The sequence below is a fragment of the Microcaecilia unicolor genome, chromosome 12 (genome assembly GCF_901765095.1).
Source record: "Microcaecilia unicolor chromosome 12, aMicUni1.1, whole genome shotgun sequence".
Taxonomy (NCBI): Eukaryota; Metazoa; Chordata; class Amphibia; order Gymnophiona; family Siphonopidae; genus Microcaecilia; species Microcaecilia unicolor.
In genome coordinates, this window is record NC_044042.1 from 57,059,519 (window position 1) to 57,083,408 (window position 23,890).

Here is a 23,890-nt window from a genome sequence, read left to right on the forward strand (position 1 = left end):
TTTAAAGTCACAGCAGAGAGGGTAAAACAGCATGCAAATATAAACAGAAAAAAAAAGCAACACTGGACTTTCAGGATGGACCTTTCCTGGCTGTGATGTGACAACGATTCCTGTTTTCGGCAAGGAAGGTGGGACGTAGAGGGAGAAAATGTTGTGTGACCATAGGGTACCGGAGAAGGAAAGCTGCGGGATTGTTAGTGGGTGACCTGAGATCTGGCAGGGAGGAGTGACCTGACCAGGGTCAGGAGAACTGCTTGTGGCTGTTGCCCATTCTGACCCCTGAGGCAGGCATTTGTACGCCGAAACATGGCCTGTGTCTGGTCATTTTCAGAATAAAAAGAAGGACATCAATTATCTCCATCCTGAAGGCCCAGTGTTGCTTTTTTTTTTGTTGTTGTTTTGTTTCTCTTGACCTTATTCATTTCCCATGTGAAATAAAAGAAGTCCATCCAGCATGGAGCAAAACAGAAATTACTATGTTTATCACACATGTTCAAACCTGCATATGGTGTGGCAGTAACAATAAAACTTAAGTGGCAAAGTATATTTTCTTCCAACCTTGAGTACAAATGTAAGAAAGAAATCCTACAGTAAGAAAAACTTTTCCTTACATCCTCACTCCCACCTGCATCATCCACAGAGAAAAGAGATGGAGACCATTCTTGAAGTGAGGGACAAGTTCTTCAAAGAAGGGCTTTTATTAGGCATGATTTATATAAAATTTATAAACTGTAAAATATATATATATATATATACACACACACACACACAAAGGACCCTGCTGGAAATAATAAAAAGCTATAGCAAAATGCAAGACACGAAGAAAAGCATTCAATTTAAAGTCAACTTCCACAAATACTAAGGTCCCCATTTAGTAAAGGCTTTTTATATTGAAAGATCTGTCCATGCAGGCATTTTTAAAAATATATTTTTGGAGATTGAAGTTATGAAAAGGTAGAGTAGGGGCTCCTTCTCCCCCTCCTTTTTTTTGGTCAACATCAAAATAGGATATGCTACAATTTGAGAAAAGGAGAGTTGATACACAAAAATATGGTAATTTTGTTTGTCCGCACTTCTGTTTTGAAATTCAAGAAGCTCCTTGGAATCCTGTTGTGCTGTGATCGCATTACTCTTCTTCTGACCCAGCCAGGAGGGCGGCTTTGGAATCCTTATCTGAATTTAACTTCCGAATCCCAATATCCATTTCACAGTTGTTCCACCTTTGCCTCTTTACAAAGCTGTATGGAGCAGACAGGGTGATTAGATTATATAGCAGTCCATAAATGTTATATTACAGTAGATGTAGCATTTATCTTGCTAACAGGATCTCTGCAGGCCTTGCACAGTCTAGTTGCACAGTTGAGATAAGTGCACTCATCTTTAGGAAGCCTAAGGTATGGAGAGGGAGAAAGTGATTTGCCCTAGGTCACAGTCATTGGCAATTTGAATGTACTCTTCCACAGTTATTCAGATTCTTCCCTCAAGCTAAAACAAAGTATTTTATCCCACCAATTTGAGCCCAACCTGAAATGCACCATTGTGCTAATTACAAATGTGCGAAAGAGAGTAAATATGCATTCCAATTGCCTTTCCCAGACTTTTATCCCTTGTCGTCCCCAACACATACCAATAGACTAAAGAGTAGTTGATGGTCATTAAGATCAGGGCAATCGCATAATGCCAGCAGAAACACATGGTGATGAACATGATGTTGCTATGGTCCTCTTGGTTCCACTCTGGTCCTCCTGAGGGTGGAAACAGCACAAACCCAATCTGGGACAAAGAAACAGAAAAAAAGATGTTAAAATTCCAGGTTCAGGACCTGTATGAGTCATATCTCCCCATCTTTATGTGATAAGAGTGCCCATTGATCACATATGACTATTACTGGTAATGCGATAATGCAGTAACCATATTTTTATTTATTGCATTTGTACCCCACATTTTCCCACCTATTTGCAGGCTCAATGTGGCTTACATAGTACCGTCAAAGGCGTTTGCCCAGTTCGTGGATAGCAAATACAAAGTTGTATAGTGATCGTAAGAGATATAAGTGGAGGGTCAGAATGGATGAAGATTGCATGTTGTCCTGTTCGATCATAGTCATGCTGTGTTGGTAGGTGAAGAGGGTTACGTGGGGTCGTTGGGATAGGCCTTGGTTTTTAGTGATGTTTTTTGCATGTCTTGCATTTTTCAAATGCAAGTCATGCAAAATGGTTTCATCAACATTTTTATAAAGTGATTTTTTTTTTTGTTTTATTGGATTTTAGAAGAAAATTGACAGAGACACTTGTATAGTTTATTCACCAACACCATACTAACTATTAAGACTTTGGGGGCTTGTTGCTTAGGATTTCATCTTATGCTGCAATAAACCCCCAAGGCATACATATGTAGAATTTAACTGAACATCCTGAACAAGAGGAGAGGAAACTTCTGTGGTCTACTGGGCAAAGCCTCCTTCAATCCACAGCTACCTGCAGCAATCTGTCAGAGCTTAAGTAACTGAAATTTGAATTTTACTGACCTGCCAGAACCAGGTTCCCTGGAGGATGGTGAGGCTGGTACGGAAGAACTCCAAGACAACATGGTCCCTCATGAATACCTCCAGAAAGATGCTGAACGCCCCACCAAATATCGCAATGAGAAGCAGTGCATGGATATGCTGGTCCAGTTGAGGGCGATTATGGACATGAAAATAGAAGAGAAATCCTGACAAAAAAATATGGATTATTACTCCATTTACTGTGAAACAGCTTTTTGAAAGGCATTGCATGCCACAACTTTTGGAAGTAATCAACCTGAACCAGAAAGGACAGTTATACTCCTCCCACCTCCCCACCCCAAACTATTCTGCACAGCAACTTCCCTAAAATACACATATATTGCAGTGTAGAAGAGGATTTGCAGCCTGCAAATTAGGATATGGTTAAGAAGTCAAAATGCTGGGACACTTCCAAGCAAAACAGCCATTGAATAATGGAATGAATTGTAGATTGTTCAATATATCATTCCTGTCTAACAGGGCAGTGCATTTTGTGCGTAATCCAGTAGATAGCACTGCATTGAAAGGAAGGAATATAAGAGATGGCACTTTACACATCCTTAAAATTATTTGCCAAAAGCTGTTCTCCCAGTTACATCACAGCAGGAGTTTGAATCCATACTCCCTGATATTTAAACTCTGGGGTTGATGTTTCTCTTAAAATACCAGTTGTGGCATTTAAAGATATACCTGGATTTTTAGTACCAGCTACTATGAGAACAGTGGTGCTGAAAATCTGGAGATAGAGATATCTGGTGCCATTATCCAGGTATCAGTGATATTCAGGTCTGGTACCTGGATAACCATCCAGCTAACATATGAAAACAAAGGCTGCTCTAGGTTCGTCAGATAGTGTTGGAGTGTACCGGATTTTCAAACATCACCACAGAAAATCTGGTATGTCTCGGTGAGTGGGATTTATTCTTGTAGGAGCAGCTTGTCCTACCCAGTTAAGTCTCACTGAATATCGGGCTTATAATGTTTTAAGGTAGATGTATGACATGTGTGTTCAAGAAGATAGCAGAGGCAAAATAAGTAGAAATGACATATGTCAATCAAACATATAAACGGCGAGTGACTGTACTCACTCGCAAATGCGCAGTAGAGACCTTCTCTGCCCCGCCCCCACGTCAATATGTGATGACGGGGGGCAGAACACAGAGGGTCTGTACTGCGCATTGCAGAGGGAGGGACACCGCCGTCTAACGCTCCCCCCACCCGAGTCGCCGCCGCCACCCACCTTCTACCCGGTCGGGCCCTCGCTCCACTATTGAAACAGCGAGGGTCCGGGAACGCAGCACTGAGCTGCCGACATCGCCCTTCCTTCTTCTTCTCTGCCTCTGTCCCGCCCTCGATGACGTTACGTCACACGAGGGCGGGACAGGCAGAGAAGAAGAACGAAGGCCGACGTCGGCAGCTCAGCAGAGCTCAGTGCTGCGTTCCCGGACCCTCGCTGTTTCAATAGCGGAGCGAGGCCCGGCCGGGTGGAAGGTGGGTGGTGATGGCTCGGTGGGGGGGCGCGAACTTGGAGGGGGAGGGGCAGCGGCGAACTCGGCAGTGGGGGCGGGCCTTTCAACCCCCCCTTCCTATAATAGCCCGTTTTTACGGGCTCAAAGTCTAGTAGTTAATAAAATAAGAAGTGTGGAGGGGCATTTTCAATATGACATCTTAAGTCAGACTTTGGATGTTTTGTGCTAAAAGCCCAAAATCCGAATAGGAACTATGTCCATTTTGAAAACCACACAATGTCTAATTTTTGTTTTTCAACAATACCATTTGTAACAAGGTTTTCTGCTCTGTGTGTTTATTTTTTCATGCCGTTTTGAAAAAAAAAAATCTACAAGTGAAAAACGTAGAATCTGAAGCCATTGGGATGTAAGAAGTGTCTCTCTCTCCACAAGCAATGCTGAAACCTCCATGCCCGGTGTCGATGACAAATCTGGTTGGAAAGCAGCAGCCTACCGGAAGTGTTTCGGCAGCTGCTCCCAGTGAGGATCAAGGGACGTTGCGAAAGACGCCGAGAGCAGAGGCAGGAGCCTCAGAAAAAGAACCGGAGATAAATCTCGAGATGATTTGGAAGAAGCTGAATGAAGTGGACGTTACTTTACATCAGACATCAGGTGAAGTTAGAGCCTTTAATAATAAATTTCAAGAATTAAATTCTAAAGTGGATTTGATAAAAAGAAACAGCTGAAAAAAATCCAAAATATTCAAATTTCCCCAATCTTCCTGGGATTACTTCTTATGACATGCTTAAAAGATATTTAAAATGAAGTATTAAAAATTCCCCTAGATGCAATTCCGCCTATAAACAAACTATATTATATTCCTAATCCTAAGAGAGAGGAGGGGAAAAAACAAGAACCCCGAGAAGTCAATCTGGATTTAAACAATATCTCAGCTATATTAGAACAAACATTGGATGAAAGTACCTGTTTGTTTCATTAATTTTTGAACAGGATTTCAATAATATGAGACTTTACTTTAAGAATTTAAAAACCTGTTTTGGTGGAAGGTTCAGATTTTCCCTGATGTAACGAAACCAACCCCAACATAGAAGGAAAGCCTTCCTGGCATTTAAATCAAAAACATCTGGTATAGGAGGGTCTTTTTAGCATTTCCATGTAAACGCATTGTTAAATTGGGACAGGTTAAATATACCTTTTATTCACCTGAACATTTAAAATCATTTCTTGACTCAAAACAGCAGTAATATAGTACAAAGTGGGAATGTTACGCCATCAAGTTATTTTTCTATGATTATTTGTGATAATCCTCTCTAAATTCCACTGTCCCTCCCTCCCTCCTATTTAACGCGGTCTAAGGAAGCAAAAATTTATGTTAAAGGAATGGGAATAGAATATGACTTGTAATGATATTGTATGTTTATTTCCTTAATTATGATTTTAATTTTCTGGAACGAAATATGGCTGTATTTCAATAACAAGTATATTCTTCTTGTATTGTTTAAAATACATAAACAAATTTAAACATTAAAAAACAAATACTCCCAGGTACGCATCTCACTGTTGCTCCCTTATCTTGTCTGCTGAGCCCTCCAAAACCTACTACCCCCCAACCGTACACCATTACAATAGCCCTTATGGTTGAAGGGGGCATCTACATTTATTTATTTATTTATTTAGATTTTGCTCACACCTTTTTCAGTAGTAGCTCAAGGTGAGTTATATTTAGGTACACTTGACTATTTCCCTGTCCCTAGAGGCTCACAGTCTTAAGTTTGTACATAAGGCAATGGAGGGTTAAATAACTTGCCTAAGATTACAATGAGCAGCAGTGGGATTTCAACTGGGCACCTCTGGATGTCAAGACGGGTACTCTAACCACTAGGTCACTCCTCTACTGTAGGTACAGTGGCTTTCTGGTGAATTTTGTAGAGTTCAGAGTTTCTACCACAAGTGTAACAGGTAGGGGGAAGTATTGGGGCCTGGGTCCTCCTGTCTACAGTGCACTGCACCCACCATTACACTACTGCGGGAACCCGCATGCTGCTCTGATGGACCTGACTAACATTTGAGGCTGCCAGTGGATGATGTAAAACTGTCATAATTAATTCTTGAAGTGTATTTCTCCTATTGGCAAGCAGGGGGTTTCCTTACTTTAAAGCTGTTACAGAGGATTGACTGTTTTTTTTAGTCTGGCACAGATAGGAAGTAAGATGCAGTATACTTTTCAAAACTTGTTGTCCTGGGCTCTGATTGGCCCAGGAGCTCAAATTCAGCTAGGATGTACTGGCTTTTGCCCCAGTCTCAGGTTGGGAAGAAAAAAAAAAAGGATCTCTTCAACGAGACCCTGTGAACAGTTATATTTGATAACCTGTGAGCTATATGCCCTGAATTACCCAGATACTATTTAGATAGTAAACAAATGTTTATATAGTGTTATAATTAATCTATATTTCAGTTACCTGGTATTGTTTTGCTGATTGCACCTTTTCTGTATATTCTAATTTTTCATGACAATGAAGATTTTTAGTTTATTGCTTCTGCTTGTCTGGACTAAGAATCCTGGTTTGTGTGTTGGGTCTGTGGGTGCTTTCTAGGAACTGTGGGACCACTGGGAGTGTGGCCCCAGTATCCTAGGAATCACTGGGATTAATTTGAGAGCTGGAGACTTGCCCAGAGGTGGTTGGGACCCAGTCAGTGGAAGGAGGGTGCTAGTGTAGAGCACAAGTGGCAGTTGCAGGCAGACCTGATCTGTACTGGGGATAGACCCTCTAGGCGGGTGGCTAGGCATTTTGAGACAGAGCCCCCTGAGTCCTTTGCTTTAGGTTTATAGTGGAGGAGATACCCACATCAGAACCACTCTTTTTAAGTGATGAATCAAACATAAATCAGTGTAAATTTGGAAGAGGAGCTAGAGGAAACTGTAGGAACAGGCTGTCGTTTGCAACATCACATCATTAACCATTGAGAACAAGCAGAAAAACATATTTTATGTTTTTTTTCCATTTGCTGGTAACAGTGTGCTCTCTTTCAAAAGTAGATAAAGCTTTCCCAAATGTTACATAGTAACATAGTAAATGACGGCAGATAAAGACCTGAATGGTCCATCCAGTCTGCCCAACAAGATAAAAGTATCACATACCATGTAAAATGCGTTTATATGTATACCAGAGTTTGATTTGTCCTTCCTATTCTCAGGGCACAGACCTTAGAAGTCTGCCCAACACTGTTCTTGTACTAAAAGTTCTGAAACTAACGTAGAAGCCCCTTAAATTTACACTCCACCCCATCCATATCTATTCAGTTACGATCAGGGCGTAGACCGTAGAAGTCTGCCCAGCACTGGTTTTGCTTCCTATTTACCAGTGCTGCCACCCAATGTCTGCTAAGATTGTGTAGATCCATTCCTTCTAAAAAGGATTTATTTGTGTTTACCCCACGTGTGTTTGAATTACATTACCAGTTTCATCTCCACCACCTCCCGCGGGAGGGCATTCCACGTATCTACCCCAATTTCTGTAAAAAAAAAAAAAAAAAAATTCCCCCTTCAACCTCAATTCATGTCCTCTAGTTCTACCACCTTCCCTTCTCCGGAAAAGGTTTGTTTGCGGATGTTCTTGCCCGAGTGGCCAATGGTCTGTCATCATCTACTCTGTTACCCAGGGCCGGTCTTAGCAAGTGCGGGGCCCTATGCAGACCAATTTGGTGGGGCCCCATCCTAGCCCCACCCCCACCATAGCCCCACCCTACCCTAGCTCCACCCCATTGATAAGATTATTCCATTTTTATAACATTTTTTTTTTATTTATGAAATTTCAAATAAAGACAAATGAAGCTAAACTTGTACAAAAAACTGATTGAAATAATAAGCACAATGCTATCATGAAACCTCCCCTCCCCAGAAATTATTCAGTTCAAGTCCACTACAATTAGTAGTTCCAATTCTCATAACAAAGGAGAATAAAGGAGAAATATTAAGAAAAGATTCAGTACTTTCAAATTCCCCTATTACTCTGTAACCCATATATGCAATAAAATAAAAATGAAATGAAAAGATATACAATAAAATAAAGTAATATGTAAAATATAATGTACAATATAAAAACATATAGACCACCAAGGTATTAAAATTGTTTTAAAATATATACCACAGCTCTCTGACTCAAGAAGATCTGACTTTGTCATCCATAATTGTCTGACAACACACAGAAAAAAAAAATAAGTAAAAACAAATTGTCACAATTAATACCTTATACACCAATATACCAGCCATACGGAAAATGCAGACCGTCAACAATATGAAGCTAGCAAGGGATCATAATATCACAATTCTCATGTAGAGCCACAAAACACCCTTTTAGAGATAGTGTGTCATTTAGGCTCTACACCCTTTCCGATGTTTGGTGCCACCTTAGTAAGGCCAACACACAATCTCTCCACTGCAAAACACTATACACAAACGTGTGCAAAAACACACTCATAACCTTAACAAACCATAAACAGCACTAATTTCAAGGACAGGACGAGCTACAACCTTATGCGTGGAAAGGCAGCACTGTAATTACACCTGGCTCTAAAATACCAGTGCACAACCTAGTGAAAAAAAACAAACAAAAAGGGATTCAAACTATACGCTAGCAGAATACTGCACCTTCCTTGATCACACCTGAAAAACACATGAATGCAAAATACTGAACTGGAAAGTTACCTCAAGAAGTCAGACTCAGCATTTAGCAATACTACAAAAATTAAAACTTACATGAAAAATATCACAGATGCACATTTCCAAAAACTAACATATTCCAATTAATAAATCCTGAATAAAATAGTTTTTTCTACCTTTGTTGTCTGGTGACTTTGTTTTTCTGATCATGCTGGCTCAGTATCCGATTGTGCTGCTATCTGTCCTCTTAACTCCGTTTCCAGGGCTTCCTTTCCATTTATTTCTTTACTTTCCGCCTTTCTTCATTTCTTGCCCTACATCCGTAAGTAAAAGCTGGGTCCTCCGCAGACTTGACTGTCCAGTGGATCCAGCTTCTGCCTATTTTCTGTATCCATGTGCACTTTTTCTCCTCTCTTCCTTTTCCCTCACCTCATCTCCTTCCTCACTCTTCCCTCGCCTCCATCCATGTCCAGCATTTCTTCTCTCTCCTCCATCCACCCATGTCCAGCGACCCTCCTGTCCCCCCTGCCATCCATCTATGTCCAGCAACCCCCCCTGTCCCCTCTGCCCTCCCCTGCCATCCACCTATGTCCAGAGACCCCCTCCCCTCCATCCACCCATGTCCAGCGACCCTCCTGTGCCCCCTGCCCTCCCCTGCCATCCACCTATGTCCAGAAACCCCCTCCCCTGCCATCCACCCATGTCCAGCGACCCTCCTGTGCCCCCTGCCCTCCACCCATGTCCAGAACCCCCTCCCCTGCCATCCACCCATGTCCAGCGACCCTCCTGTCCCCCGCCATCCATGTCCAGCAACCCCCCCGTCCCCTATGCCCTCCCCTGCCATCCACCCATGTCCAGCGACCCTCCTGTGCCCCCTGCCCTCCCCTGCCATCCACCTATGTCCAGAAGCCCCCCTCCCCTCCATCCACCCCCATGTCCAGTGACCCTCCTGTCCCCCTTGCCAACTGCCATCCACCTATGTCCAGTAACCCCCCGTCCCCCCACCCATGTCCCGCGACGCGAGTCTCCTCGTTCCCTTGCTGCTCCCCCTCCCTCCAGCCACCTGAGACCCCTCCCGTCTGAGCCCCCCCCTCCCCGCCAAACGACCCTCTTCTGCCGCCCGCACCTCACCTGACCCGACCCAGCATTTTAAAAAAACCTCCAAGCGGCGGTGCCGGTGCCTCGCGTCTGAGAAAAGAAAACTCGCTTCGTCGTTGGCCGGTCTTCCCTCAAGTCCCGCCCACTGATGTAACTTCCGCAAGGGCGGGACTTGAGGGAAGGCCGGCCAACGACGAAGCGAGTTTTCTTTTCTCAGACGCGAGGCACCGGCACCGCCACTTGGAGGTTTTTTTTAAATGCTGGGTCGGGTCAGGTGAGGTGCGGGTGGCAGAAGAGGGTCATTTGGCGGGTCGGGGAGGGGGGGCTCAGACGGGAGGGGTCTCAGGTGGCTGGAGGGAGGGGGAGCAGCAGGGGAATGAGGAGACTCGCGTCGCGGGACATGGGTGGAGGACAGGCGAGCGTGGTCGGCGAGGCGCGCCGCGCGGGGCCCCCTTAGGTGCGGGGCCCTATGTGGCTGCCTCGGTCGCCTCTGCCTAAGACCGGCCCTGCTGTTACCTATCCTTACTTATAATTCTACTGTTCTGATGTTGAATGGAAGTTTTCAGTCATTTGTGCTGCAAATTTTTGTACATTTTAATAGCAGTTAATGAACTAAGCAAAACACATTTGCTCATAAAACAGGGTTTCCATTCTAAACAGGAACAGCTAGCAACTTTAGAGCTTATTTTTGAAGCACATGGATGTCTCAAAATGCCCAAATGGAATTCAATGTGCTTGAAAAGACCAAATCCTGATTTTGCAGGGGCAAAAAAGGGAAGTCCAACATTGCAGCACATCCAAATAGCAAGGGGATGTGTTATGGGTGGGACTAGGGAGGGCCCAAAAATGAGGATGTCCAACAGCGATTACCAACCAGGAAGAAATAACCATGTCTAAAAAGAAGGTTGTTCAATCACGTGTAGGGTACAAAAAGGTGCTCTGACTAGCAGCTGATATTGGAGATATTAAGGCACGACATTTCCTTAAAACCCCAGTAGTTGCTGTCCCTCTCTCTCGAAAGTGAAACTGAAAGAGGATACTAGACTATGACAACTTCAGGTATTTAGGGCATTCTTAAAGTCGGAATCAAGTCTGAGTAGACCAGCGGTTAGTTAAGTGGACTTTAAACCAAGGGACTCTGGTTCAAATTCCACTTTAACGCTTATGTTTTTCTATTGTAAATATAGAAACTACCTGCAAGTCTGAAGGCCATTGAGGTGTTATCCATTCAGTTACAGTATGTATTTTTCTGTTTCTGTAGGGCTCACAATTACAAAATAAAAGAGTTAAAGTGGGATTTGAACCTGGCTCCCCTGGTTTAAAGTTCACTGCACTAACTGCTAGGCTGCCCCTCTGCTCTGTGTGGCCATTCTTCTAAGAATGCTGCCAGACGTCCTTCTCGCTGCTTTTTGCCATTTGTATAATTAGACATTCTAGTTTGTGACATGGCTGTTTATGCTGGACGTCCTTAGCACACAAATGTCCATCATGTATTTCCTATTGGAAAACACATGCGAGATGGATGTCTATTTTATTTTTTGTAGCGCCAGTGTGTACCCCGCAGTAATCGGGCAGTACCATGCGCTGTCCAGTTACCGCCACCTCCCAAAATGGCCATGCGGCAATTGCTTTACTTGCCACTCGGCCATTTCCTGTAGAAAAGTGAGACTTCCCTTTTACCAGCTGCGGTAAAAGGGGGCCTCGGCGCACATGTAAAACACGTGCTGACACTAGCAACAGTCCCCTCTTGCCACAGATTGGTAAGAGGGGCCCTTAGTGAAGCCCATTCTTGAATTCTAGACATTCCACAAGTAATTACATCCGGTAATTGAAAAATTATGGAATCCTTTTACAAAAGTGAGGTAAAAACTGACCTGCAGTAGTGTGGGCACGTGTTTTAGACATACACTGGGCTATTTCTTTACTGCATCTGGAAAAAAGGTTTTTTTTTAAAAAATGGGCAGGTGGCAAAATTAAAACTAATGCGCACCTAGTTATGGCCTGAGCCCTTTCCGCCACCCATGGACCTAGCAGTAAGGGCTCACATGCTGTCCACATGGTTAACTGTGCTTGGAATAGCCTCCCCCCCCCCCCCCCCCCCCCCCCCGGTGGTACAAAATAGAAATTTTCTACCGCTGGATTTGGCACACAACAAGCTTGGAATTACCACCAGGCGCACGCGCTAGCGCAGTAGTGCCGATTTTGCGCGTTAGCCCTCCCGCGCCTTTAAAAGGGCCCCTATTTGAGGATCTGATAAGAGCAATAAAATATCATCTGCATAAGACAACAACATCTCACCCATATTTAATCCAAGTTGCCTTAAAGATGATATAAAAAAGGCAGCAGGGGCGAGTCCTGAGGGACTCCACATCCAGGTGTCCAAAATCTTGAAAATTCTTTGTTAAAATGAACACTATAAATACAATTTTTTTTTTTAGAAAACCATTAAGCCAATTATACACAGAATCCCCAATATCTATGTCAGCCAACTTCACAAGTAGTAAGGTGTGATCCAAGACATCAAACGCTGCCGAGATGTCAAACTGCAGCAGAACAATCTGCCTTCCTACACTCAATATCTTTCACATAGGAAGTCAATATCAGAAGAAGGGTTTCAGTACTGTGAGCAACTCTAAACCCAAATTGAGAAGAATGTAAAGAAGAGAACGTATCTATATATTTCATGAATAACTGACTCACATATGTTTCAATCAGCTTAGTAAAGATGGCTGTATTGGCTATAGGTCAATAGTTAGAAGGTATAGATCAACTTTGTCACCTTTAGGAATTGATGTTAGTAAGATCTTTCCCATATCAGATGGCAGTGAACCATTTGTCAACATTGAGTTAAATTCTGCTATTAACCATTGTAAAATTGAATACAGCGCTATAGAAAACAAAGAATTAAGACAATCCAAAATACATTGAGAATGTGAACATTTCTTCAGCAAAGTAGCGGTAATAGTAGTTTTCACTGGTGGAAATAAATCCCAAATTTGATTAGTTTTCACCCCATCAAGCAATACCAAAGAAGACTCATATGAAAGATCAATATATGTCAGAACGAATCTGTAATACCTTAAGAAAAAAAAATCTGCTAGATCTTGAGCAGACTACATTGATACGCAAGAACCCGATGAAGAATCAGATATTGAAGGCCATCCACCAGAAAGGAATTTGACTTCTTAGTATTCTAGTATGGCGAGGAGGGTGTTAAACCACGTTGACCTGTCTATCAATGGTGCAACAGTATGGTTTATATTGAACCATGGCCAGTGTCAGCATGTTGAACAGTCATTCCTATTTCCAGAATAACTAGATATTTTTAATAATTAAATTGGTAGGATTACTGACCTTCAACAAATACAGCAAGGGACAGAGACAGACGATCCAGTCCTACAGGTATTTTGAGTGGGAAGTATGTGAGCACATCCACCACACCTGAGAGTCCATAGAACAAGTACATGGTGGAGTGTTGCCAATTCATCAGTTTTACCCAGCTGTGATCCTCCCCATTAATGAGACGCATGTGAGGGCCATCGGGAACAAATTGCTCTGCCAATATTCCTAAACAAAGACAGGAAAACACAAGGGGTTAAGTTTCTCCCTAAAAGCAAGGTGTGACTAATGAGTCCTCAGTCTGCTGATTCAACAAAAGCAATTTTGTGATTCCCTGTTATTTAATATTTACACAGATGGGGGGGGGGAAGGCCGATAACTCCACAGAGGTAAATAAATGTAGGAGCACAGATAATATATTTCCAGTGACAATATCCTGGTAGATCACGGGTCATTTAGGGAGTATCATTTTTTTGGTGCATCAGTTTACTCCTGTTCCCTTGGGCTTCCAGTTCAATCAGAACCAGCTTCTGTTGGGCTATGGTGCTACAAGCTTTTATCCTCAATTTTATATCCCCTACCTGAGGCCATGCACAGCAGGACTCCTTCCAGAATTCTCTAATCATGGGCACTAAGTTCAGCCACTAGGTGTCACCAATGCATAATGACTGGGTCTATGAACACCAGTCTCAGAATATACCTAGCCTTGGCAAACCCAGGGAGCAAAGATCTGACATTGAACCAAAATTCTCTGTTGCGAGTCCCCAACTGAGAAAATTAACTCTTATAACTGGTCTCAGAGATGCTGAAACCTACAAATACATGCTTATGAGCAATTAGGACTTTTATTACAATGTTTGAATAATTTTTATCTTGAGCAAAACAGCAGAGCTGCCAAGTTACCCATTCCAGGAGGGAGACTCTTTGGCCAGTCCTGGTTTTAAACTTACATCCCAAAGCAGTGTGGGATTTGTAGTCCATGATTCTATCCATTGAAATCAGTGCTGCAGGTGCCATAATGCACCAGGATGGAGGTTGGCAGAAATCCAGGACTGGCCAGTCTCCCACCTGGAATGGGTAACTTGGCAGCTCAGTGTGGTTGTCATGTTAGTTCACAAATGAGCAGAAATAAGGAACAGAACAAGCTCTTAAATAATAATTCAATAAAAAGTTAATACGTGTATGACTAACTTTCTTGAGCTACATTCCATATGAACGCTTCTTTATTGACTGTATGGACAGAGCACAGCTTTAGAAAGCTAGTCACAGATTCAGGCCCCAGTGTGGTATTACATGCTATACTTTACAGACAGGTTAGCTCTAACTTATGTATAATTTTGTGTGCACCCTATGTTTGGGTTTGGGACTCGATATACCACCTTTCTGTGGTTTTTGCAACTACATTCAAACTATATAGTATATATACTTAGGCAATGGAGGGTTAAGTGACTTCCCAAGAGTCACAAGGAGCTGCAGTGGGAATTGAATCCATTTCCCCATGATCAAAGTTTGCTGCACTAACCACTAGCTACATTCCATGTAGAATCTCAAATAGTAGCAACATTCCATGTAGAATCGCAAATAGGGAAAGGGAAATGGGACTTGATATACTGTCTTTCAATGGTTTTTGCAACTACATTCAAAGCGGTTTACATAGTATATGGGATAATTAGGTTCTTACCTTGGTAATTTTCTTTCCTTTAGTCATAGCAGATGAATCCATTGCGAATGGGTTGTGTCCCATCAACCAGCAGGGGGAGATAGAGAGCACTGAAAAAACCATAGTGCCTCATGGCCAGCTAGGTCCATCTGTCTCTTCAGTATTTGAAGCTTCCAAAGCAGTGTTACACCGCAAAGTAGCATAACATGAAACTTTCCTCACAGCGGATGAACGCCCCAGAACAGGAGCAACACCACAAAGGAGGGACGAACTCAACCTCCTATAACAGAACAGAAATCCTGAAGACTGTTTTCCAACTTCTCCCAATGAGGGAACAGATCTACAGAAAAAACTGAACATAAATCAATCACACAATGAATCACTGAGGGAGGGCTCATGGATTCATCTGCTATGACTAAAGGAAAGAAAATTACCAAGGTAAGAACCTAATTTTCCCTTTCTTGTCATCAAGCAGATGAATCCATTACGAATGGGATGCATCAAAGCAATCCCTAGATAGGGTGGGAACAAGCCACACCACGCGCCAGCACTTGTGCACCAAAATACATCTCTCCTGGCAGCCACATCCAGCCTGTAATGTCGGGCAAAAGAGAGCTTAGAAGCCCATGTCGCTGCACTGCATATCTCTTGAAGAGAAGAGGAAATTGCTCTTATGGAATGTGCCTTGAAGGCTTCAGGCGGAGGCCGGCCAGACAGCAGTTAGGCTGAAAAAAATAGCTTCCCTGAGCCAACGGGCTAAAGTGGCTTTAGACACTGGAAACCCTCTGTGCGGACCTGATAACAGGACAAAAAGATGATCAGAGGTCCTAAAAGCATTTGACATGCGCAGATACTGCAACAGAGCCCTTTGCACATCTAGGAGGTGCAATTGCCCAAAGGCTTCCGGAAACTCCTCTCTGGAAAAGGAAGGTAGGAAAATAGGCTGGTTTAGGTGAAACGCTGAAACCACCTTAGGCAGGAAGGAAGGCACCGTACGTACCATAACTCCGGACTCTGAAAATTGCAGAAAAGGGTCTCGACAGGACAGCGCCTGGAGCTCAGACACCCGTCTCGCCGAAGTAATTGCCACCAAACAAAGACCGTCTTTAGGGTCACATCCTTCCCTGAAGCTCACCTTAGCAGCTCGAAGGGCGAACACTGAAGGGCCTTTAAAACTAACCCCAGGTTCCAGGCCGGGCACTGAGCCCGCACAGGAGGATGAGCCGAAGCACCCCTCTAAGAAACCGTGCCACATCTGGATAAGCAGCCAGGGAGAGGCCAGCGACCTTCCCTCGAAAACATGCTAGGGCTGCCACTTGAACACACAGGGAATTATAGGCAAGGCCTTTTTGTAAACCATCCTGCAAAAAAAGTTAAGTTTCGGCGAGACAGAAGCCCGCATAGGTGTAATCACTTTAGCAGCACACCAAGCCTCAATTGGTGCCAAATCCTGGCATAAGCCATGGAAGTGGAACGCTTGCAGGCCTGTAGGAGAGTGGAAATGACTTTACTGGAATAACCCTTGTCTCTCAATTGCGCCCTCTCAATAGCCATGCCGAAAGACCAAAGCGGCATGCGTCCTCCATGGTCACCGGTCCCTGTGACAACAGATTCGGTACCAGAGGCAAAAGGAAGGGGAGCCTCTACCAGCATCCGCCGGAGGTCCACAAACCATGGCCTCCTGGGCCAATCCAGGGCAATGAGAACCACCTCTCCTTGATGTAGCCGAATCCGCAGGAGTACTCGCCCTATCAAGGGCCATGGAGGGGAAACATACAGGAGGCCCTGAGGCCAGGGTTGAGCCAAGGCTCCAACCCTGCTGAGCGAAGATCTCTCCCATCTGCTGTAAAAGCACGGGACTTCGGCATTTGCACCACAAGATCCGCTACGGGTGTCCCCCACTTGGCACAGATCTGAAGAAACACTTCGTCTGCCAGTTCCCACTCCGCTGGGTCGATTTGATGCCTGCTTAGATAATCGGCCTGCACATTGCTCTGACCTGCAATGTGAGCTGCTGACAGAAACTGCAGATGTAGCTCAGCCCAGTGGCAAATTTGCGCGGCCTGCGCAGCCAGTGCTCTGCACTGAGTGCCGCCTTGTCAATTTATGTAGGCCACTGCTGTCGTGTTGTCCGACAGAACTCTGACAGCCAATCCTTCCAGGGTCAATTGGAAGGCCTGGAAAATCGCTTTCAACTCCAAGCGATTGATGGCCCACTCCGACTCCTTGGGTGTCCAGAGACCCTGGGCATGCCTTCCCCGGCAATGTGCACCCCAGCCCTTCAGGCTGGCATGTTACCACCAGGCACCAATCGGGGAGCGCTAGCGGCATTCCTCGCCGCAGCATGCTGTCCGAGAGCCACCACTCCATACTGAGCCGGGCCACAGGGAGCCACGTGAGTCTGCACTGATAATCCTGAGATATTGGAGACCATCGTTGAAGCAGGGAGCACTGCAGAGGTCTCAGGTGCGCTCTTGCCCAGGGCACCATTTCCAAGGTGGCCGTCATCAACCCTAACAACTGGACAATGTCCCAAGCGCAGGGGCGAGGCATCCTCAGGAGCAAACTGACCTGGTTCTGAAGCTTGCACCGCCTTTGCTTGGGAAGAAAAACAAACAAACCCCGAAGCTGTGTCGAACCGGACCCCCAAATATTCTAGAGTGAGAGGGGATCAGATGACTTTTGGCCATATTGACGACCCAGCCCAGAGACCACTCTGGCTGTTACCTGATGACTCTCCTCTGTCGAGTCCACTCTGATGAGCCAGTCGTTTAGGTACGGGTGAACCCGAATACCCTCTCGCCTGAGAAAAGCAGCTACTACCACCATTACCTTGGAAAAGGTTCGGGGAGCTGTGGCGAGGCCCGAAACTGGAAATGCTTTCCCATCACCGCAAACCGAAGAAACCTTTGGTGCGGGCGACAAATAGGAATGTGCAAGTAAGCTTCTTTCAGGTCTAGAAACATGAGAAACTCTCCTGGCTGTACCGCCGCAATGACGGAGTGCAGGGTGTCCATGTGAAAATGCCGCACTCAGAGACTTGACTTTTTAAGTTGAGGATGGGCCGAAAAGACCCTCCTTTTAGCAGCACCACAAAGTAAATGGAGTAATGGCTGGAACCGTGTTCTGTGGGAGGCACTAGGGACACCGCCCCTAGGTGAATTAAGCCTTTCAAGGACTCCTCTACCGCCGCCCGTTTGACAGCAGAACCGCATCAGGACTCCACAAACACGTCTCACCGGGGCATTGAATTCTATTCTGTAGCCATCTCTATCAGGTTCAAAACCCACTGATCTGAGGAAATCTTGACCCACTCGTTTGGGGAGCGTGCCAGGTGCCCTTGACCTGGATTGGCCACTGTCGGTGACAGGATGCTGGGCTAGATGGACCTTTGGTCTTTCCCAGTATGGCACTACTTATGTACTTATGTACTTATGTACTCCTCGAGAAAGGAAAGCAGTCCTCCTATTGCAGGAATCGAGGAAAGGGCCGGCGCACCATCATTGGAGAGGGTCGCCCTTGAACTCCAAGCCTTGAGCCGGTCGCTGCACAACGCTTGTCCGAACGAAAGGAGTTCCTCTGCTGAAAGCGGGCACGAGAAGTGGACCCAGCAGAACGCCCCGGGCGGTACCTTCTAGCTTCACGGAAGCGAGGTCTGTAAGAGGAGGGAACCGCCTGACCCTTGGAGAGAGGCCTTGGCCTATCCTCGGGTAAGCGCTGGGGTTTAGCATCCCCCAGGCCTTTAACAATTTTCTCCAACTCCTCACCAAATAGGAGAAGGCCTTGGAAGGGCAACTTCACCAACCTTTGCTTAGAGGCCATATCAGCCGCCCAATGCCTTAGCCATAGAAGGCGGCGAGCTGCCACAGCCATCTGTTTAGCCGAAGCTCTGACCATATCATAAAGGGCGTCAGCCAAGAAAGACAAGGCTGACTCCATCCACGGTGCCACCTCAGTAAGGGGCTCCACTCCATCCCCGGGCTGTTCCACTGCCTGTTGCAACCAAGCGAGGCAGGCTTGGGCAGCATAACAGCTGCCCATAAGGATAGGCCTGAAATTTCAAAGGACCGTTTCAGAGCTGATTCCAGGCGTCAGTCCTGCATGTCCTTCAGGGCGACTCCTCCTTCAACTGCGAGGGTAGTCCTCTTTGTCACAGCCGTGACTAGGGCATCCACTTTAGGCACAGCTAGGCGTGCCAAATGCTCCTCACTTAGAGGGTATAATTGCCCCCATTGCCCTGGCAACTTTCAAAGGCCCCTCGGGGTCAGCCCATTGAGCCGAAATAAGGTCTTGGATGGAGTCATGCAAAGGAAAGGCTTGAGCAGGCTTCTTAGTACTTGCCATCCTCGGATTACCAGAGGAGGCTTTGCCACTCCAACGATCTTCAATAGAGAGGACCTGCAAGGCATCAGAAATAAGCGCTGGCAGCTCGTCGCGGTGGAAAATCCTCACCGCAGAAGGATCATCTGGATCCGGTGGCAATCCTGCACCTTCCTCTGGCTCTTCAGACCATGAGGGCTTGCCAGACCCCTCAGAATCCTCACATTCCGACCACGGGGGGGGGGGGGGGGGGGGGGGAGGGGAGAAGGGGGGTGCGTCACTCTCTGAAGGGGAATTAACCTTCCTGCGCTTGTCTTGCGGCCAGCTGTCAGGGGAAAACGCGCCTGACGGCAATCCGAGGCCAGGCTCCACTGGAGGGGGAACAGATAGCAGGGCAGAATGAGACCCCTGCAGGAGAGCTCTTTTTAACATGAATGCTTTATGCAGCAGCAACACAAACTCAGGGGAGAAGGGCTCACCCTGGCCTCCCGGTTCCAGTCCGGGGATAGAAGCTCCCCTGTTAGCCTCCGCACGAGGCTCCCCTCCAGATTCAATCCCCTTCGCTTCTGCGGGGGTTGCGTCTGAAGAGCACGATTTACAGGGTCCTGCTGCGGATCTGCGCTTGCCACAATGGGAACAGCACTTAACCTCTGCAGCCATCGCCGAAATGGCGGAAAATTCAAAATGGCGGATTCACGCCAAAATCGTCCTGATCGGGGCCCTCCCTGGAGGAGCTACAAAACGCTCTTACCTCACCAGACTGAGTCCACAGAGCTCCGGTCAAGCTGCACAAGTAGAAGAAAACCTCTTTTCTGGAATTGCAGCGCCAAAGCACGCGACTTTTTTTTTTAATGCTGTGAGGAAAGTTTGAAGCAACAACAATAGAGGCAAATTTCCAACTCCGAAGGATCAGTAGAGTGGGAAAGGCAGGGAAAGGACTAACCAATGTGTCTGCATCCACAAAAGGAGAGTGTGGGAAAAGACAGGGCCAGGGCAAGGGCAAACCTATGTGCCTTCAAAGTGGAGCTGCAATTGCCCCCAACACCCCTGCTACCACTGGCCAAAGCACAGGAGCCACCCCAGGCAGATTTTTTGAAGGAGCTGAATAAGTTGCGTCCAACCCTGCTGGGGAGATAGAGAATACTGAAGAGGCAGGTGGAGCTAGCTGGCCATGAGGCACTATGGTTTTTCAGTGCTCTCTATCTCCCCCTGCTGGTTGATGGACACAACCCATTCATAATGGATTCATCTGCTTGATGACAAGGAAACAGGTACTTATTTGTACTTGGGGCAATGGAGGGTTAAATGACTTGCCCAGGAATTGCAGTGGGAATTGAACCCAGTTCCCCAGGATCAAAATACACTGCACTAAACACTAGGCTACTCATCCACTTCTGTAGAAACAAGTTTTGCAAACAAGCAAGACACTGGTGCAAGCACACTTAAATCCACCATACTGAAGCTGTCATCATAAAAGTGCATAGAAGACAAAAGTTGAACGCAACCCTGGGGCTTTAATGCAAGGTTTTAGGAGGATTAAAAAAAATGTTTAGCTCATTTTCCTTTGGTAGCATTAGTGAGGATTTCATACGTGTTTCTCATCATTATTATTTCTCTCTTTATTGATTATATATTATACACTCATTCCGAGATAATATAGCAATTGTAATAGATCAGAAGAAAAAAATCCTTATTAACATAAGTAGAAATCTAAATTAGTACTATTGACCTTTAAAGTTAGAAAATACAGCTCCAAGAAAAGAAATATTTAAATAATTAAACTAAACATGACCTATTCTCTTTTCCCAATCTTAAACAGTGTGCATTCTGTTACTCAACTAATACATTCACATTCATTTCTTCCTTCGAGATCAAAAATTCTTCTAGTTGCTTAGGATCAAAAAATTGGAAATTTAGATTGAAATAATGTGCGACAAACATAGAAATTTAAGTACAAAATTGGCCCCTAGAGCCATAGTTCTGACGCATTGCCAAAGAGGCCTTACACCTTTTCTGTGTTTCTCCTGAAAAATCAGGATATATTCTAATTTTAAATCCTAAGAACATTGAATCTAAATTTCTAAAGGAAAGTCTCAAAACAGCATCTCTGTCCATTTCCAGAGCAAATGTCACCACAGCAGTGGTTCTTTGGGTAATAACTTCCAATGATGATTCTAAGAAGGATGTTAAATTCATGCCGTCCCCCGTATGTGATTGAGAAATAGCTTTGTCCGATTTAGTACTGTTCTGAAAGTATTGCACTCTAACAATAGGAGGCAGCAAATCACTTGACATACCCAAGACTTCAACTAAGTATTTTTTAAACATTTCTATTGATGAAATCAATGGTGACCTTGGAAAATTAGTCAACCTCAAATTACATCTCCTCAATTGATTTTCCAGGTATTCCATTTTCCGAGAGGTAAAATTCCTCTCTTTGAGACTTGGCGCAAGGATTCTGACTTATTTAAGTTTTCCTCAATTTGTTTCACTTCAAGAGACTAACGGGTGTTTATTTGTTCCTGGATTAGGACTGCCTCATACCAAGTTTTAATTTCCAAAGTATTTTTTAAAGTCAATGATTGTAAAGAAGAATGCAAATTGTAAGTTAGGTCCCAGAGTGACTCCATCGTCACTACGGCTGGCTTACTCATTAAACCCACTGAAATAAACCCGGGTGGGGGGGGGGGGGGGGAGGCTTTGAGTGTTTGGTTTAAAGTAGTAATTATTTTAGACGGAATATTTAAGATTTCCTACCAAGACACTCTCCACTGTTTCTGCCGGCAAGGGCAGCTCCCTCTCTGCACACACCTCTCAACCTCTTCGGGTAGCTGAGCGTCAGGCTCCGCTTCCTTGCTTTCACTTCCCAGCTGTGGGGGAGCTGCACGCTCGACGGGGCTTAAGGAAACCCCGTCTACACTGTCGGCCAATTCAAGAAGCTCGGCTCCGATATTCGGGGAAGAAGCAGAAGAAGGTCCTATCGTTACTCCAAATTATTCCAGCGCCGGTTGCTGTAAAGATTGAGTTCCAGCCAGGGTTGAGGGTAAGTCCCGCACTTTCCCTCTCCTTTTCCCCATCTCACGAAGGGTGCGAGGATTCTCTTCAGCACGAATACGGAGTGATTTTGGGGGCGTCTGGTGCAGCGTATCACTACGGCGCCATATTGGCTATCCCACTTGTTTCTCATTAATTCCACGAAGAGAATGGTTAAAAAGACAGGAGCTGCACTATTTCTAGATGACAACCAAAACGGACCCAAAATCCAGGTTTGGGTTTCAGCTGAAATGAAAACTCTCCACCCCACCCCAGGCTTATGTTAACAAGCCCTGGTGGTCTAGTGGCCTTTGGGGACAGAAAAGAACTGCCATTCCTTCCTGCCCGTTCTGACCATTGCTGCTGCCGATTTAAAATGGCTGAAAAAGGCTGCTGCGGGAGGTCCCAGCCACATTGAGATTTGCAATAGCATAAGCAACAGCACTTGCAAAATTAGCACATGACCATTAATACAAAAAATAGGAAATTTGGCCATTTGACCCCAGTGGTAAAAAGGTTCTTAGTACACAGAGAAAAAACCCATTGAAGGGCACGCTAAGACCACTTAAAAATTTTTTTTATTCAATTTCAAAATTACGTATCTCCAATATTCCAGGATAATCAAGAATGAAAGAAAACATTACAAATCAAAAAAGGAAATAATCTAAATCTTACATCCACTAGTAAGAAACAGAGATCCAAGGTGTTAGAAATAAACATCAGAGAAGAAAAATATTTTAAATAGGCAATCGTATCCCTCAAATATTTTCTGGAGCCTGCCCCTAGAAGCATATTCAGGATTGTGCTATAACATTCAATTCTTCTTTAGCAGCAAGAAAATTGTCCAGCTGTTTTAAGTCAAGAAATTGAACTTGTTTACTCTCAAACTACAAATCCCAAGCAAGGAAATTTCTACTCAATACTGGCTCCCAAACCAAAAAAACTGATAAATCTTTGCACTGCATCTGTGTCTCTCTCGAAAAAGAAAATCAGGAAATAGCTAAGGTCACTTTTTACTGCTGTTTAGTAAAAGGCAGAGCCGTAGCGAGGGGAGCTGACACCCTGGGGGGGGGGGGGGGGGGGGGGGGGGTCGCCGCTGCGCACCCCCCCCCCTGGGTGCAGCACGGCGCACCCTCCTCCCGCTGGAGCGCACCCCCCTCCCGGAGCGCATACCTGCGGCGAGGGACGGGCGGGAGGGCCGATCCGCCCCGACTGCACGTTGCTGGGGTGTGTCGGCTCCACGCTGGTTCACTGCTCTCTCTGTCCCGGAACAGGAAGTAACCTGTTCCGGGGCAGAGAGGGCAGTGCACCAGCGCAGAGCCGACACCCCCCAGCGGCGTGCACCCGGGGCGGACCGCCCCCCTTCCTACGCCACTGGTAAAAGGATCTCTATATGCTGAACTTTGGAAGCAAATGCAGGGTATGCGTTGTCTGGAAAGGACCTTGCTTCTGTGTTTCCTTTTACAGTACCGTGTGCTCAGAAACTTCGGGATTTATTTTTACAAGGGGATGTCTGACAGGTTTCAGTTTCTAGATCACACAACGCTGTGGTATCTCTTCTTCTCCACCCCCCCCTCCCCCCCCCAGGAATGCGGTCCACTTAAGGAGGCTTGGAGTAAAGTTCTGGGGTATGAATTGAAGGGAGTAGATTTTTTTTTAATTTATAAAAGGATATCCCGAAGCAGGTGGGTAGTACTGAGCTCCAGGAAAGTCAATATCGCATACTCCATAGGGAATATATATCACAGTCAGAGCAGGATGGGTAT

At 45.2% G+C, this 23,890-nt stretch overlaps 1 protein-coding gene across 2 annotated transcripts in view; it reads right to left on the reverse strand.

The window, feature by feature from the left end:
• Window positions 1-659: 659 nt before the first annotated feature.
• LOC115482153 (transmembrane protein 45B-like) overlaps window positions 660-23,890 on the reverse strand; it is a 70,330-nt gene continuing 47,099 nt past the window's right edge. For both annotated transcript variants that reach the window (XM_030221725.1, XM_030221726.1), the window contains exons 3-6: window positions 13,127-13,339; window positions 2,528-2,712; window positions 1,628-1,773; window positions 660-1,238 (exon numbers count right to left, since the gene is read on the reverse strand). In XM_030221725.1, the coding sequence (XP_030077585.1) occupies window positions 1,127-1,238; window positions 1,628-1,773; window positions 2,528-2,712; window positions 13,127-13,339 (656 nt within the window). In that variant the 3' untranslated portion in view covers window positions 660-1,126. The remainder of the gene's footprint in view (window positions 1,239-1,627; window positions 1,774-2,527; window positions 2,713-13,126; window positions 13,340-23,890) is intronic.